The 17,390-nt window shown below is 41.1% G+C and overlaps 1 protein-coding gene and 1 pseudogene across 2 annotated transcripts in view; both read right to left on the reverse strand.

Annotated features, from left to right (window-relative positions):
• Positions 1 to 3,714: 3,714 nt before the first annotated feature.
• ZDHHC13 (zDHHC palmitoyltransferase 13) overlaps positions 3,715 to 17,390 on the reverse strand; it is a 47,636-nt gene continuing 33,960 nt past the window's right edge. For both annotated transcript variants that reach the window (XM_088018099.1, XM_088018100.1), the window contains exons 11-17: positions 16,161 to 16,283; positions 15,242 to 15,304; positions 14,451 to 14,544; positions 13,147 to 13,230; positions 9,362 to 9,519; positions 6,631 to 6,728; positions 3,715 to 4,210 (exon numbers count right to left, since the gene is read on the reverse strand). In XM_088018099.1, the coding sequence (XP_087874225.1) occupies positions 4,072 to 4,210; positions 6,631 to 6,728; positions 9,362 to 9,519; positions 13,147 to 13,230; positions 14,451 to 14,544; positions 15,242 to 15,304; positions 16,161 to 16,283 (759 nt within the window). In that variant the 3' untranslated portion in view covers positions 3,715 to 4,071. The remainder of the gene's footprint in view (positions 4,211 to 6,630; positions 6,729 to 9,361; positions 9,520 to 13,146; positions 13,231 to 14,450; positions 14,545 to 15,241; positions 15,305 to 16,160; positions 16,284 to 17,390) is intronic.
• Positions 4,219 to 6,616, reverse strand: LOC114220000 (large ribosomal subunit protein eL21 pseudogene; annotated as a pseudogene).

Here is a 17,390-nt window from a genome sequence, read left to right on the forward strand (position 1 = left end):
AAACCTGGCCACTTCGCCCCTAAGCTACCGCCTTCTCCCTGCTCCTCTCAAAGCCAAGCCGTAGGACTCTGTTCCATGTGGTCCTTACTGCCTGCGCATCAGGCTTCCAAGTGCCCTCCCTGCTGCGCACCCCACTCCTCCACCGCCACGGCTCCACTGAGCCCGCCACTACCCTCCTAGCCACAACACCCATCTTTCTTCAGTTGTCCTCTCCTCAGCTCCTGACGAGTGACTCCTTCCTCTTTGAATTCTTCTTGAATTCTATGCCACGGTACGTACTCTCTCCTCCCCGCTGGTCCCTCCTCATCTCCAGCTCCCTAAATCCATATTCTGTAAGGTCGTGTTCCTGCTCCCTGCCCCCACCCCCTCATATTTTCTTTGTTTGCATTGAGTTGTCATCTTTGGTGTCTTTCTAGAATTGATCTTCCCATTCCAGGTGGGCAACTCCCCATTTCATTTGCATCTCATTTTTCTACCTCTTTCCTGTGACAACCTCATCCGTGTTCATGACTCCCATCCATGCCCTGGTCTCTTTACAGCTGCCTTCCAGACTTTTCCACCGCACAGCCTGCGATGCCTCAAATTCCGTAGCCCCCAACCACCAAACTCATCACCTAGTCTCTCCATGGCTTTCTTTACTTCTCAGAAGAGCACTGCCACCCTCTCATTCACTGGGTTCCAAGTCATCTTGGACTCTACCTTCCCTTCCCCCCACATTCAATCAGTAATCTGCACCTTCACCACTTCTTGCCTAGAATATTATTAAAAGCTTATCTCTAACATTCTAGATCTGTCAGGGTCCAGTCAGAAAAACAGAGACCACACTAGGCTTTTTGTTTTGTTTTGTGTTTTTTAACAGAGAGAAAATAATAGAGGGAATTGACGAAGCAGGTGCTAATATTTTTCAAAAAGTAAAGAGAAGCACACTGATTTAGCACAGAGATGGGACCTGCGGGGAAGCAGCCCCGACAAAGAGGAGATAGGAGCACCCTAATTCAGATGCCTCCAGGCCAGGTATCTCAGGGCTATGAGCCAGACCTCCCAGCAGACAGCCCTATCTGGGTCCTGCTGGGGATTCTAAGGGACAACAATGGAGGTGGTTTGGGGAATGCAGGAGAAAAGCTAGACAGATTCCAACTGTCACCATCAGGGTGAAGGGCCACTGCAGGAACAACACTGAGAGGACGTGCTGCTAAGAAGAGTGGAAGTCTCTTCTTCCCTCCTCCTCCTCTACTGGCCGAACTTAATGGAAAATCAGCTGACAAGGAAAACTGTAGTTTTGAGAATCGTAGTCCCCAAACACAGAACACAGAGTATGGAAGGGTGAATATGGCACATTTCCTTACCTCTAGTCAATTTTCCAAAGATTCCTGAATTAATAGCATTTATCGAGCATTTATTATGTGCCAAGTAGAATTCTAAGCATTTTCTAGGTTATTAACACATTTAATCCTCATCACAATATTTGGAGGTATCTACTATTATTATCCACATGATACAAATGAGGAAACTAGAGCATTATAGAGGTAAGTCATTTGTTCAGGGGTAAAAGACACTTATAATTGGCAGATCCAAGGACTCAAACCCAGGATGCCTAGCTATAAAACACCGACTCTCAAACTTTTTTTTTCTTAAAACTCTCCCACGACGTATGCCTGAGGAAAAGCCACAATGGAATGGTGGGGTAAGAGTCCTTACGTAAATGATTCCCAAACGGTATCATGTAAATGTAAGAATCATTTGGGGAACCTGATAAAAACTGAGATTCCAAGACTCACTCCTCAGACCTCTAGAAAGTCTGAGAAGAGCAATCTGAATTTTATTTTTTTAAAGATTTTACTTGTCAGACAAGCAGGGGGAGCGGCAGGCAGAGGAAGAAGCAGGCTCCCTGCTGAGCAGGGAGCACGACACAGGGCTTGATCCCAGGACCCCGGGATCATGACCTGAGCCGATCATGACCTGAGCCGAAGGCAGCCGCTTAACCAAATGAGCCACCCAGGCATCCTAGGAATTTGAATTTTAAACAAGTGATCCCCAGACACCACCCCCATCATTATCCCAGGCCTGTTATTCTGATGTAAATGGTCTGTGGACCCCAATTTGAGAGTAATTACTTGGCAGGGGTTGGTGAGAGCAGACAAGAGGATATAAGAGGACTTTTTACTGACAAGTGAGTAAAGAAATAGCTCCTTATTGCTCACTTAAATACAGCTCCTTAGCTTAACATTCAAGGCTCCTGGAGATCTAGTCCCAATCAACAGTCCAATTTACTGACCATGCTCCCCACTTTAAACACCCTATAGACCCAGCCTGTCATGGTTCTAACTACACTTCAGACTCTCCCATTGTCCTCACTTGTAGAGTTCTCTCCATGAGAATGCCCTTCACTTCCAACTCCGTATTTCCAAACTAAGTATCATTGAAAGACCCTTTCTAATGCCTTATCGTCCATAAACACTTGATCACATCCACTGAGGCTCTCTCCAACCTCTAAACTCTAACAATATTTTATTTGTATCCCTCTTATGGCTTTTAATATTTTCTACATTATACTATAGGCTCATTTATCTTAGCTTTCCCTCTAGACTGCAAGCTCTGTGATTAGTGTGCCCAATTAAATGTTTTATGGCCTGAAAGACCTATCATGGTGTTCAATAAATATCTATGGAATAATTTAAATTAATGAAATGTGCTTTCCTTATTACATGTCAATTAGAAGTACTGGAATATAGTCGTTTGGAAGGTGTGAGGTGGGGTATTTGAATTTTAAACAAGTGAGCCCCTGTCCCATCCCTGTAATTCTGATTAAATGGTGTATGGACGACAATTTGAGAATACATACTTGGTACAAGAGTCCGAAGAGAGAGAAAGGGAAAGAATATAGCTTGAGAAAGTCCTTCTGTCCCCCAGTAGAGAATCAGTCTTCAAACAATTACGATCACATCACATCCTGCTTAAAAACCATTCATTCATTCAACGAATTTAAATGTTTACTGAACACATAGAGTGCGTTGGACAGTATTCAAGGTGACCAGCACTCCTAGAGCTGCAACCGCATTTAGTGTCTAAGTGACCTTGGAGAAGACAGGAACTTCTTTAGGCTTTAGTTTCCTTATTTGCAAAGGCTCTGTAGAGGAAAGAATGGATCCTTGAAAAACTGAAAGGTCAATGTGGTTCCAGTACAAAGCGTGGTCCAGAGTAAGACTGGTAAACAAAATAAGGTTATATTATTCAAGGCCTTGGAGGTCATGATGAGAATTTTAGCCTTTACCCCAAGAGCGACAGAACCATAAGGAATGGTTTTCAGCAGGAAGGGGCCGTGCCCAGGGGCATTTATATACAATACCAAGAGTTAAAGTTGAATTTGTAGGGAAATTAGCAATTACAATCACATCAGTCCAATGTTTTGAGGGTACTAAGTAAAAACAGTAATTAATCTTTAAGATTTCCTCTGTTCAATTTTCTAAGTAAGATGGAAAACTAAATTAAATCTTGCTTACTGGTGTTAACAGAGAGCTCAACTCATTCCTGGAATCACGAATCAGTTTATGTCCTATATACACCTTTTCTCAATTTAAGATTCTAAAAGTGTTAAGTGTCAGAAATGAAATCTCAACTACAAAAAAAAATTTATTAAGTGTGAAAGCAAAACAGATACATCTATTTAAATATTTTTTACATATTTATAGATAAAACAAACACAAATAATTTATCAAAAATTACAAGTTTAAAGAATAGTACTATTTGAAACAACCAATAAACTATTTGAAAATACCACATTTTATCCATAATTAGGGAATATTATCTCCAAAAAAAATGTAACTTGTATTTTCTTGTGAAAAATATAAGTTTCTTTAGATGTCTGCCAAGATTGTTCAGGAACAGTCCATCTTGCTAAATCTAAAACTGTAATGCCTTTATTTGAGAACTTGTTTTTACCAAATAGCTTTAAAAACCACCTGCATTTTCCTTTGGGCTTAGGTGAACTCTGAATGTTCACTTCACTTGCAGACCACAGGGCATCAACATAAACGCAAGCAGGTCAGAGGGAGAGTCTGGGGTTGCTTTTCTTCATACGGAGCGAAGGACCTTCTCCTTCGCTGGGTGGAAGACCATGGTGTATTGTGACGTCCAATCCACGGCACAGGGCTTCACCAAGCCGAAGCAGCCACACTGAAAGAAATCTGCGAGGTTCTGTGTGAGCCCAAGGCTGCCGAGGAAGGAAGAGAACACATCTTACTACATTTCCTGTTTGAACATTCATTCAGACCAGAAACATTCACTGAGAATTTATAACATACAACATCCTTTGAAGATCCTGTAGCAGGAATCCAGAGGTGAATCAGACAGTTCCCCGGCTTAGAGGACATTAAAACTGAAGCCCAGTTCCATTTCTGGACCTGAATCCCTATTTCGAGATTCCCTGGCTTCTGCCCAGCAACTTAATTCCCTTCTGAGTCCCCCAATCACTGGAATGGTGACCGCCATCAATAAGTGTCCTTCTTTCCATTCCCTTTGCACTGATTCGCATTTTGATGACCTCAAAGGCCAGAAAGGCCAGAAACATTATAGTCAACAAAGTGGGTTTTTTCCTAAACTTCCTAAGTAAAACATGGCCCTGTCTCAATGCCTTCCAATGACTGATTGAATGATCGATCGATCGACTGACTGATTTTTTATAGTCCCGGGGTCTTTTGTCTTTTTTTAGACCTATCATACCATGAATTCAGAGGGAATGGGTTCCAGCAGCTCAGGCTCCTTTCCACTGGTTCTCACAAAGTGCAGCACTTCTCTAGGTGGAGCAGGCTGGCCCTTCAGTTGGACCCAAGTACCTTTCTCCTTGGCTTCCTTCTTTTTCTGATCATTTTCCTTCACATGCTTCAGGAAGCTATCTCAGCTCTTTGAGTGCTTAATAAGCTCAATAGGTACATTAGTTCTCTTGGCAAGAATCTTGCCCTTGTGTGTTTACGACAACAGCATGCTGGGTGACACTGTAGACTCTTGCACTTCTGCCATGGTAACACTTGTGGGGCGTTGTTTTCTGAACGGTGCCCATTCCCTTGATGTCTACAATATCACCTTTCTTGTAGATTCGCATATATGTGGCCAAAGGAACGACTCCATGTTTTCTAAAAGGCCTAGAGAACATACAGTGGGTGCCTCTCCTCTTTCCCTTGGTGCTGGTCATTTTGGCGAATTACTGGAAGATGGCGGTTCCAGGCAAAAGGAAGAAGCTCCTTCCAAATAATCTTATCAACTGGATACTGTCTGGTCCTCCAAAAACCTTATCAAAACCAACCCCCGTATGCATTAAAACATATCTGTGCGTGAGGAGGACTATGCCATTGCTGCTGTGGGGACAGTTGTCAGGAAAGTACCATCAACACTCCTCCAGAGCTAGTGAGTGAGTGCAAGTAACTTAGGGTAAGACAGACAAGACAAATCTTCAATTTGGGCAGGTTTGTGGAAGCGAGATGCAAGGGAGCTCTAAGGCTTTCCTGCTAGTTCCTCCAGGGTATGTTGCCCTTACTCAGTAATTCCCAAACATGCCCCAGTTCTTTCATCTCAGGCCCTTCTTTCGGGCTCCTTAGGGCTTGAAATACTCTTCTGTCCTTCTCCGTCAGGCCCCATCCCACAGCTTTCAAGGCTCAGCTGAAAATTCCACCTCGGTCACAAAGGCTTTCATCCTTATTCCTCTGGTTAAACTACTGGGAAAGGGTTTTATCCTTGCCAGTCTGAACCCGTCATCACAAGCTCAGCACCACCGGCCAACCTCCATCACCTTAGCCATCTCTTCCCGATTAAGTCAATTCCTCTCCTCTCTAAATACAGATCATAGTCCTATCCCAGGCTCTGATTTCCTTGTCTAACAGCCTAACAGTTTCATCTTGTACCATGAGTGTGCTTTAAAATAGACTACTCATGAGATATGCAAGTGAGCGTTAAATCCCCTGAGGGCTCAGGGTGACCTCTGCAGCACTCCCAGCCTCCAAGACCCCGATATGTAGGACAAGGAGATAAGCTTCAAAGCCCGATCATTCATAGTTCATATCGTAAGATGACAGCCTTCCTACAAACACTCCCATTTTCAACTGAGAACAGGTTTTATACAACCGACGCCCTGGAGCAACCACACCCCAAACCCGAAGCACTAGGTTCTCCCTGACACAGATGGGCACATTAAACACGGGGCTAAAAGAATTACTAGTGATAGAAAGGCAGGTGGAAAATCTTGGCAAAGCTCACAATCTAATGCTTTCTGCAGAGAGCCTTGTGGCTGGAATTCTCAGCCACATGCTTGGTTATCTCACACTGACTTCATGCCAGCAACATGCAATCTTGTGACCATGTGGCTTGACTAGAGAGATTCCCCATCTTGGCAAAACTTCAAAGTCACTTAACTATTGGTGCTGAGTCCAGCAGACTAAGTCCCAAATTCTTACCACCTTGGGGCTCATGACCTTACCACTCACCTCCTGTCACTGAGGCTTCCAAGAAAGAAGAGTCAACTCTACCAGACAGCAAGTTAGAGGAGAGCAGCACAGCCTGGGTGGTGGCAGTAGGCTGGGAAACCAATGGCTAGACTAGCATCCTCCACAGGACACAGTGGCCAAAACAGATCTGACTTACTTGTATGGGGTCCTCCTGAGGGACAATGTCTGTTTCATATGCCTGCTCTGCTTCAGCAGGCTGGCTCTTTCGTGGGAGGTCAGGCCCAGAAAAGCAATCTGCAAAAGAAGGTTGGAAGGTACATGAAAAATACCATTATACTGAAGTTCTGTCACTCGTAGTGCATCACAGGACAGTGGTAAACATTCAGTACTCCTCCGAAGACAGTATAACCTAGCCTTCTGTCTAACCAAGGATCATGGTAAGGATAACGACTCAACAGCTCTAAATGAGACTAAGTAAATCTAGCAGCTGATCATTTTTTTAAAAGTTTATTTATTTTTCAGTAATCTCTATACCCAACGTGGGGCTCAAACTCACAACCCCAAGATTAAGAGTCCGATGCTCTTCCGACTGAGCCAGCCAGGCGCCCTTAAGCATTTATTTTTTTGAGTGTCTGTTTTTATTAACCTTCAACAAAGCACAGTCATGAAATAATTGCTTTAGTAATTCAAGTCATGGCTTAGAAGCCTGTTTAGATTCTCAACACATGTAGCATGTAAGTTTTAGATGAATAAAACTATATAAGGTCAATATTACTGCAATTATCTCACCTTGCGTATGCTTCTTAGCATCTCTTTGGAAAGGGCCAATTGAAAAAGTTAATCTGAAGTGAAGAACATTTAAATCCATAATTTGGGGAAGGTAAGAGTTAAGGTAACTTAAAAACCCCCAAGTCATTAAAACCCTACTATTCACTAAGTTACTCCATTTAATCCTCAAAATAACTCAAACATCAAGGTCCTTATCCATGAAACAGAGATTATCACACCATCCTCCCTCATCAGACTGCTGAAGGATTTAACATGATATATTTAAAACAGCCAGTGCAGAGGCTTCCAGAGGTGAAGTAACTGGTCCAAGGTCACACAACAGCTTAGAAAGTGGCAGAACTGAGACAGACGCCTCAGTCAGTGTGAGAATAAAGTTCACAGTCCTGACCAGTCTATGCTCCGTTTGACTTGCTACAGTCAAACCCATGACTCACTAGAGCAGTCAGCAAATGAAAGGCTTCAAACAACTGAATTGTTTTATTAAGAAAACAACTTTACCCTGAATTCCTGTATTAGAAAACTATCCAAAACTTTGAGTCCATTTTCTTGCCTTAGAAAGTATAAGAAACAGGGGCGCCTGGGTGGCTCAGTCGTTAAGCGTCTGCCTTTGGCTCGGGTCATGATCCCGGGGTCCTGGGATCGAGCCCCGCATCGGGCTCCCTGCTCCGCAGGAAGCCTGCTTCTCCCTCTCCCACTCCCCCTGCTGTGTTCCCTCTCTCACTGTGTCTCTCTCTGTCAAATAAATAAATAAAATCTTAAAAAAAAAAGAAAGAAAGAAAGCATAAGAAACAGTAAGCTTTCTTTTAAAAAGTTGATATTATAGTCTCATATGTATCTGTACTTGTCCTAAGAGTCCAGAAAAGAAGGAAGAGAATTAGAAAGGAGGTCTCAAATCTTTGGTTCTACTTCTAATTCCACCTCTCACCAGCCACGTGGCCAAAACAAGGCACTCAACCTCTCATAGGCTTAGTTTTTTCATCTATAAAATGGAGACACTGCTTTGGCACAGTCTATGCCTTAACTGTTTGTCAGCAAATAGACAGGAAAGTGCTTTGGTATATGTAAAGCATATATAAATATTAGGTATTATAAGATATTAACAATCAGTGATGCTAATATTCATTCTTCGTGCCTGAGTCTGTAGATACCAGAGGGGCAGGAGATGAAGATGAACATTCAGAGGCCTCGGTTCAGTGTTACCAGTTTCATTCCTTTCCTTAGCATTTTTTCCTTTGTCTGTCTTTATTTCTTTATTAATTATTATTATTATTATTATTATTGTAGAATTGGTTACTTCCCTGTAAAAGTGGAATGCATTTTGCTTTCGATGAGTAATGCTCTAATTATCTGAGGTCTTACAGTAATGGGCTCAGACTGATCACGGCTGTCCATTCCACGAGGGCAGGCCATAGCAACAACAAGAATTAGGTTACGCTCATAGAGGAAGGAAAGCAGCAGGGAAAGGACAGAGCTTCATAGGAAGCTGAATGTGGCTACTGCCCTGGAGCGTGAACTCTCTAATGGCCGTGACCTTCTCTGGAAGTGTAATTACCACGTCCACTGGTTGGTGATGGATCTCGCATTTCTTCCCCCCTTCTATTCACTTAAGCACTGCATAATAAATGGGATATAAACAGGGTTGGAAAAAATGAGGGAAGATAATCATCTCACAAATGTCTTTAAAAGCATCTCACAATGCTTTTTGTATTTTATATCATGTTTTCACACATCTTATGATTTAATTGTATGATGAAAAAAGCCTTTGAATAGGCTGTCAGAAGACCTAAGTTTATAGTTCTGATTTTGCTACTCACTGAGTGATCCTGAGCAATTCAATTCACCTCTCTGTAACTCCATCCATAAAATAAAAAGGTCAGATTAGATCATTCCTAGGCACAAGATAACAACTTATTATTCCAACCTTTACACGATCCTGTGAGTGTAGAATTATCAACTCCATATTCCAGACAAGGAAATTGAAATTCAAGAGTCAAATGACATGCCTATACCCAGAGAGTAATCGACAGGTGGAACCAAGACCCGAAAGCCTTCTGATTTAAAAGTCAAGTCTCTTTTCTACCTTGTTACAGGCTACAGGAAATTTTACTCAAAAGCATTATAAGAAGAGAAATAAATACCTGAAAGAGTTGATTTAATAATAAAAATGTTGACCAAGAGAAATGGAAAGCTGCCAGCATGAAGATATATAAAACCCAAGGGGAACAGGCCACAATCTGATTGAGGTAGGTCCATAGTCCATCTTCTCTGAATGTTGTGGCACAATGATTTGACCAATCTGTGAATTCACAAAAAAAGGAACTTATTATTTAAAAAGGCAACAAACTAGTGATCATTCCTCAAGAAGATAAAATCATTGCTCTTCTATTCAGGCAGAAGAGAAAGTTAAGACATGGTAACACAGACTAGAACCCAACTTTAAGAATTTATCTTCCAAATGCCAGCTTAACTAACAAAGATGAAAAAAATGGTACTTCACTGCTCGTGAAGGCCATGATAGCATTGCACTGGTGGTTGGCAGTAAAGGAATAAAAGCAAAAAAGGTCCGTAAGACCACCACTAAAACCATCCTATTCAGCATAAAATAAACTGGCCCAAGGTTAACCGTTCAAGGACCTGATAATGGAGAATAGCTGTATTTAATAAATATCTGCTTAGAAAACCCTTTATCTTATCCAGGATACACAGCAAGAGATGAGTCTGTTATAGCACAGAATAAACTCTTATTAAGGGTTCAGATCAACAGGCCACTGCTGTAGACACAAGAAATCCTGTAAGCACCCAGATACCATTGGAACACGACCTAACAGCACGTGGTTATTGGGTGTATTTCTGCAACAGCACCATGATTTATCCTGTAGAGAGAGAAAGTTCAGGTAAGGGAATCATGAGAGAGAAACCCTAGGAAAAGAGAGGACTTCACTATGGCCTTCATGACCCCCTAAGCCATGCAGCTAAGAGTAGCAGTAAGGAGAATGCAGGTAGGTAGAGCAGGAACAAGGGAACAAATCTTCAAGGTTTTATGAAGCCAATGACTTTTGTAGTACCATGACCATTTATAAAGGGCAAATTCTTTTTGAAATAAGAACTCTGTAAATTTGCACCTTGAGGTTTCATTAATGCCTCTGACAATTTGACAAGTAGCTTCAGACATCTTCCCAAAGCAGCACTTAAGAACTCCTAGGACAGAAAGAACATGAGTCCCTGACTACTATCACCTGTCTGTCCATTTTAGTCTTAAAAATCTATTTTTCCCCCCTTTTAAGTCTCCTTTGGTTCCTAACCATCTGTCATGACTATATGTCAGAAGCATTCTAAGGACAATCATCACAGAGTAGTAATCAAGGCAACAAGTTAAGGCAAATTATGCTCTCTTTAGAGCTTCTCGTTAGGACAGCAGAAAAAGATGCATCCCATGCACCTGACATGACAAAAAAAGAATATGATTCCCAACAGAAGGTAGAGGAAACAGCTGCTACATGGGAAAGAATATTTACATTCTTCCAGCTTATAGATTTCTACTGCTCTCTTCTGGGTACTTTTTTGATAATACACCATGACCTCAAACTGAAATTTTCATAGGACTGATTTCAGACTTAATGTCAAAGATATGGCAACAAATGGCCACATACATTATCTTATGCAATATAAAACTTTCATATGTGCTAATAATACATTCCTGTCACTGGCTAATGACAGGGGACTCCTACTGTTCCAAGCCGATCGTTTTCCTCTCTAGATAGCTCTGACAGTTATAATGTTCTTTCTAACAACAACCTAAAATCTTTCTCCCTGCAACTTGTAGGAGGCTGACACTTTCTGAGTGTCCACCCTGCAAGCAGACCTCACAGAAGATGGAACAGATGGAGGCTACACAGAGCCAGAAGTAGCTGGCACTGTCTCACAAGTGAGGAGTGCGCCCGCCAGGGCTCCAGCAACAGGAATGTCCCTGGGAAACCATGAGGGTGGGATGACAGTGAGACCTTAGAAAAATGAAGCACAAGTTCACTTTTTCCATCTGTGAGGTAATGATAAATGACACAATGTCCTCATTTAGTGTAAAGAAATACTGTCGGAATACAAATGGGATAAAAATAACCAAATGCGTTCAGCTAGTCTACAGGGTTGCGAGTGAATATAAAGTGGGACCATTCCTAAGAAACAAAATATAAATATTGGATCAGAGCCAGAGAATAAAGACAAGAGGGAAGAACCAATGCATGTAATAAGAAAGCAACTTGGAAAGAATGGAAGTGATGGAAAATTACTTCTGTCCTTATCAATACAGTCTTATGCTGGACATGGACACCAAACAAAGGTGACTATTTTTAGTGAAGAGAGAAACGGGAGAGACAAGAGTGGTGTAAAATCTGGCTCCTCTCCCTCAGGATCAAGTCCAAGGGACAAGATGGTCCACGGGCCAGCTTAAAAAGGTTTTCCAGGAATATGTTTTATTGTTAGGCCTTAAAAGGGCAGTTCTTTCAACAGAACTGTCAAGAAATCTTTTATTTCTTACACCACAGGACATAATTTAAGGTTTTTGAATTCCAATGCTCAGGAGTACGGATGGCCTTTGACAAGAAAGGAGATCAGGGATCTCAACCTTCTGACTATTAGATCCATTTGAGATAGTGACGGTCACATTGAGCTTACAAAAGCATTCCCTACTGATCATAGACACCCAAGGTGTCAGACAAGAAAGGGGCTGACAAGGTAACTGAAGCCCGTTCCATGCCTATGGCAGGGTGAAAAAGAAACCAGTTCACATAGATATTAAGCATCTTTAAAAATGAAACCCCAAACAAACCAAAACTTGTAATACTGGATGTTTCTGGGGAGGGGAACTGGGAGGCTTAGGGACAGAGCAGGAGGATTTATTTTCAAAAACTAAACAAAATTTAAACTAAAGAAAGCTGGGGGCCGGGGAAGGCAGGGAGGGGTGGTACTTAGGATGCTAAGGGAAAAAGAAAATAAAGTAGAAAAAAACGTTCCTAACATCTTCCTGAACCGTTCCACATTTTAGCTCAGGATATAAACTAGTATACTACTGGCAAAATCTAAGACCTGAGCATGTATATAACAGGAGGGTGGGTGGAAACAGATTCGTAGTGAGGGCAGATTCTCCCAGAGCCTTCAAAATAAACAAATAATAAACAGTTAAGGCCAAAATAAACTACATGTGCTATGGGTTTTCCCAGTTAGGTTTGCGAAGCATAGCCATGCAGTTGTTAAGAGCTAACCCAAATCCTTCTTGCTTCAATGTAAACCCTGTTCTTCTTGGTCAATCACCTTGGAACAGCTGGATGTCACTCCCTACATGAGCCCCCTACATGCCTGTTCACGCTGCTACTGAGAAGTTATTTTCCCTTCTCAGGGATGCAGAATAAATGGTCTAAGGTTTTCTTCCAAGACATTACTTCCAAACTTTCAACGACTATTAGTTGTCCCATTAGCCCTGTGACAACATTTACCAAATGGCAGGGACGTTCAGGCTTTTGTTCCTTCCCTCCTGTGATCACTTCCTCCCACCCTTAACCTCTCCACTGCCAACCTGTTCTTTTTCCCATTTTTTTTACTTCTCACTTCCCTAGCTTTGTTCCTGAGCAGCTAATTTTCCTCACTTCACTAGGTGATAAATCTACACTCTGCCTTGAATGATTTTGTATTACTGACCACTTCTCAAATTCATCAAGGTGAGGTACAATCTCTTGCCAAGTGCTAACAACTAATCTCTTTGAGCATTTCTTGCAGCTTTCCAATGCTGAGTCTTAGAGGCAGCCGTTTCATTTTAATTAGGGGTATGGTTTATCGTCACCCAGTCAGAATGTGATATACAAGAATTTACTAAGAAAAGTGCATGTGGGTATGGGTTCATGAGCTTGCTGTAAGAAAAATTTATACTTACAGATAATAGATTCATATATAATCCAATCACAAACGATGGAAAGGAAAAATAAGAAGAATATGTAATAGCGATGGTTGCCAAAACCTACATCAAAAAGAAAAAACATATTTAACACTTTCTTACAATGATTTTCCAGATCAAGACCTTATTAACCACTTTCCTGTCAAAAGCCTTCACCAAAGTAAAAAATAAATAAGCTTATGCTTTGCCTTTAAATACCACTACATCAAAACCAAACAGCTCTGGTATGTCAGGGTCAATTGTCCATGTTAGCTGAACTAATATTTATTTGTTGCTTACCTAAAAGACATCGTTTTTGGACAGAACAAGATTTACTAGACACATGCAGCTCTAGGATGGCCTATAACTGCACTGGGGGAAAGTGAGAAAGCAGGACTTTGGGCAAACCATACCCTATCTCTTCCTTCCATGTAGCGAGTTTAAGAAGTACAATTTTGGAACATCAAGGATCCACTTGATCAGGGGAATAGAGAAAATGAATCTGAAGAACAGCAAATAGATATGGACTCATTACTGCTGCTTTTCCACTTCCATTCAAAGCTGCCTGCTATAATGCTAACCATCCCATCTTTACAGTGGGATGGGGTCAATGAAGCTTGGGGCTGTAAGAATTACCTCTTCACCTACTCTCTAGGAATAGTAGAGAACATCAAAATGCACCAAAGAAACCCGACTGTGAAGCAGCCTTTTGTTCAAGATTTTTTGAACGCACTTCCTCTGCTGAAGACAAATGACCATAGTTCCTCTGCAGTTCCTCATAATAAACCCCTGGTTTTTACAGTGACCACTCAGAGGAAACTCAGGACTACAGACCAGGACGAGGAATACTCCCAATCACCTCTGGTTCTGACTCCTACCTGAGCTTTGAAGGAGGCAAGTGGAGTAGTAAATGAGAGAGACAAGGCACAAAACATGGCAAGAAGCTGGTAATTTGGTATAGAAGACTGGGATTACTAAAACAACCTCAAGCAAATAATTTACCTTTTATTTTTTTTCACCTCTAAAATGGAGATAGTAATACCAACTCAAAGGTGTGCCCTGATGATCAAATAGGATACTATATTCAAAAATGCTTTATAAACTCTAAAATACTATACAAATCACATTCATTATTATCAACACTGACAGTTTTCCAGAAGTGTTAAACCGTGAAAGGATTCTCAGATAAGGAAGAGCTATAAAATGGACCCCTTAGATGCCCTTCCATTTTTTCTATGAATCACACCCATAGCTAAATATATGCTTAACTTCATAGTGTTAACTAAAAGAATTCAATCTCTCACCTATGCACCGTCCAGTCCACAGACAATGCTGATCATATCGAGCGACACAGGAGTTACACACGTGGCAATGAAGTGACCTTAATGGCTTCCTTATCTAAGTGGGCAATTAAGACAGGTCTAAGCAAAAATTAGTGTCTTAAAGTGGTAACAAATCACAAGCAAAATCGTACTCCTAAGTCATAAAGACATGGGCACAAATAATCCTAAATAGATCATCAGTTCACACAGAGGCTCTGGAATGCCTTATTAATATTTACTTCCAAACATCTATTTTGATTAGGCCTTCACTAAAAGGGATTTGACTTCCAGAGCCTATTCACACTGACGAAGGGGAAGTGAGGCAGTACCAGGCGGCAGAATGAGCACTGGATTAAGAAAAAGGAAAAAGGAAACCCAAGTTACATTTCTGGCTCTGTCAATAATTTGAGGGAAGTTACCTCCTCCCTCTAGGCCTTGATTCCTCGATGGCAAAATGAGAGGTTTCACTAAGCGGTTTCTAGGGTCATCGTGAGCCTCTGACTTGAAGTTAGTTCTAATACATGCTCCATGGTGGGAAAAAGCAATCAAAACACACTATGGATCATTCAGAGAGATTTAACCATGGGCAACTTCAAGAAACTATAAACATCATTCCCTCATACGCTCAAGGCAGAAAACTATTCTGATAGTAATACAAAATTAGAACCTGGTAAAAACGAAGGTGTACAAATATACCATGAAGATTTAACAAAGGCCTACATGAGAAATGTTACCAAGAATTTGCTTTCTTACTATGGGAAAAAAAGACTCACAAGACAGGATGTACAAAATGTTCTGAAGTCCAGACAGCCAGTCTCTGCAAGGGTGATGATATTCTGAAAGGCATGAAATTTGACCTTATGATTACGTTTTACTAGGGAATGTATAATGCATGGTCATATACCATTCTCACAGCTCTCTCTCCAAACTCAGGTAGCCAGAAAAGCAATGTGGAATACTTGCCACCAAATCATCCTGTACCCGAAAATAATGTTGACTTTTCAAGGCTGCATTTTCAACCAAAGCCAATAAATTAGAATGCACAAAAATTACACCTCCCCTTCGCTCCGTTGAAGGGCTAGCATCTCCCAGTTATAATCTGGTAGAGAAAAATACATACACACATATACACTCATAAAAAACAAAACAAAACCCATCAGTAGACACCAGAACTGATGGTTATAAGCACCATGGGCTTGTCTTTCAGGAACACTGGCTAGAAGTAACACAGACATCCATACTCTCCCCGACTTCTAAACATTCACAAGCAAAGGAAGCCATGCATGGCAACTGACAGCTTCACATCTGAGGAAGAGAAGGGCATCTCTTGTCAATAAGGACTCCTCCCTTGCCCCTGCCTGCTTACTCTCCATGTATTAAACTGGGGGAACTTAAGCTAAATGATCATTATCTCAGCGTTACTATGAAGAAATCGAGATCATGTTTGCTAACAGAAATTACGTTTGAAAAAGTCTTGGTGGGTATGACCTTAAGAGAAAATAAAAATATTTTTTAAAAATTTTTACATAAACAAACGAAAGCATGACAGTGGAGAAATCTCAACTTTGTTGATGTATGTTGCATCTATTATGCGCCAGACATGAGAGATGCAGCCATGACAAACACCAACATTGCTATGACCTCCTTATTTAAAAAAAAAAAAAAAAAAGTAACATTATAAAGAAAGCTCACCATTTTCCTTTCTTCTTCAGAAGCTTTGGTGAAGCCTGGATCTGTTGCCCAAGTCTTGTAGAAAAAGTAGAGGAAGCCTATTATGCTGAGAAGGAAAGCAAAATAGAAAGGGGTGCCTGCTAGATGTGAGAGCCACGTTAAGGAATGTATCAGCTTCCACTAAGAACGGTATAACTATGACCTAAGCAAATTTCATCATTGGTGCCTGAGAATCTCTCTGCATTATATCCTCACTTTCCGTTATGTATACACATCCCTGCCCCAAAGCCTGGCCCCATCCTATGTTCTAATCCTACAGGAATTTGCTCACAGTTGCTAATAATTAATCCCTCCCGATTAGATAAAACTCATGAAATATTGATAGGAATAGTTGCAATGTATGAGGAACATCCTGAGGACTGAAAAACATTCCAGATCCAAATAAATTAATCCCTCATGATGTAACTACGGCTCTCCTGTAAGCATTGAAAAGAGTATTTATTGATCATTTAAAAAAAAACATTCAAAGAAACAAACCACTTGATTCAGATTCCAACTGAAAATATTTCTTTATACATTAGATAAATGCTTGCAAAAATTTCCTAATGGAAAGTTTAATAACGAATCCTTGTCATGTATTAGGCTGTATTAATTTAGAAATACACACAAAAAAACTGCTCTCTTTGCAAAGTAATTATAAATCAAATACTATTTTGGGAAAGGAACATATTACAGACACAAGATAAAAAGTATTTCAAGGATAAACATTGCCCATTTTGAAATGGTATAAATTTTGTATAAAAAGTAAAATTTTGCTCTAGGGAAAGATAAATGAAGGTGCACTAAGTAATAAGCCAATACACCAGTAGTAAACCAATTCTCCTTGCCCAATTTAAATCAGTATCAACACGGTAACTGTATCTGCCCTCCAAGGTATTATCTCTTTTTTTTTTTTAAGATTTTATTTATTTATTTATTTAAGGGGAGAGAAAGTGAGTGAGCACAAGTTGGGTGGGGGGTAGAGGGCAGAGGGAGAGGGAGAAACAGACTCCCAGGTGAGCAGGAAGCCTGATGTGGAGCTTGATCCCAGGACCCTGAGACTATGACCTGAGCTGAAGGCAGATGCTTAACCAACTGAGCCCCCCTAGGCGCCCCTCAAGCTGTCTTGTGCCAAACTCTGGAGTTGAAAAGATGGCCATAAGGAGCCTCTAAACCCTTGCTATTTAAAGTGTGGTCCGTGGACCCACAGCA

Source organism: Eumetopias jubatus, unplaced genomic scaffold (assembly GCF_037043125.1).
Source record: "Eumetopias jubatus isolate StellerSeaLion01/CBP00866 unplaced genomic scaffold, mEumJub1_p1.0 scaffold_13, whole genome shotgun sequence".
Classification (NCBI taxonomy): Eukaryota; Metazoa; Chordata; class Mammalia; order Carnivora; family Otariidae; genus Eumetopias; species Eumetopias jubatus.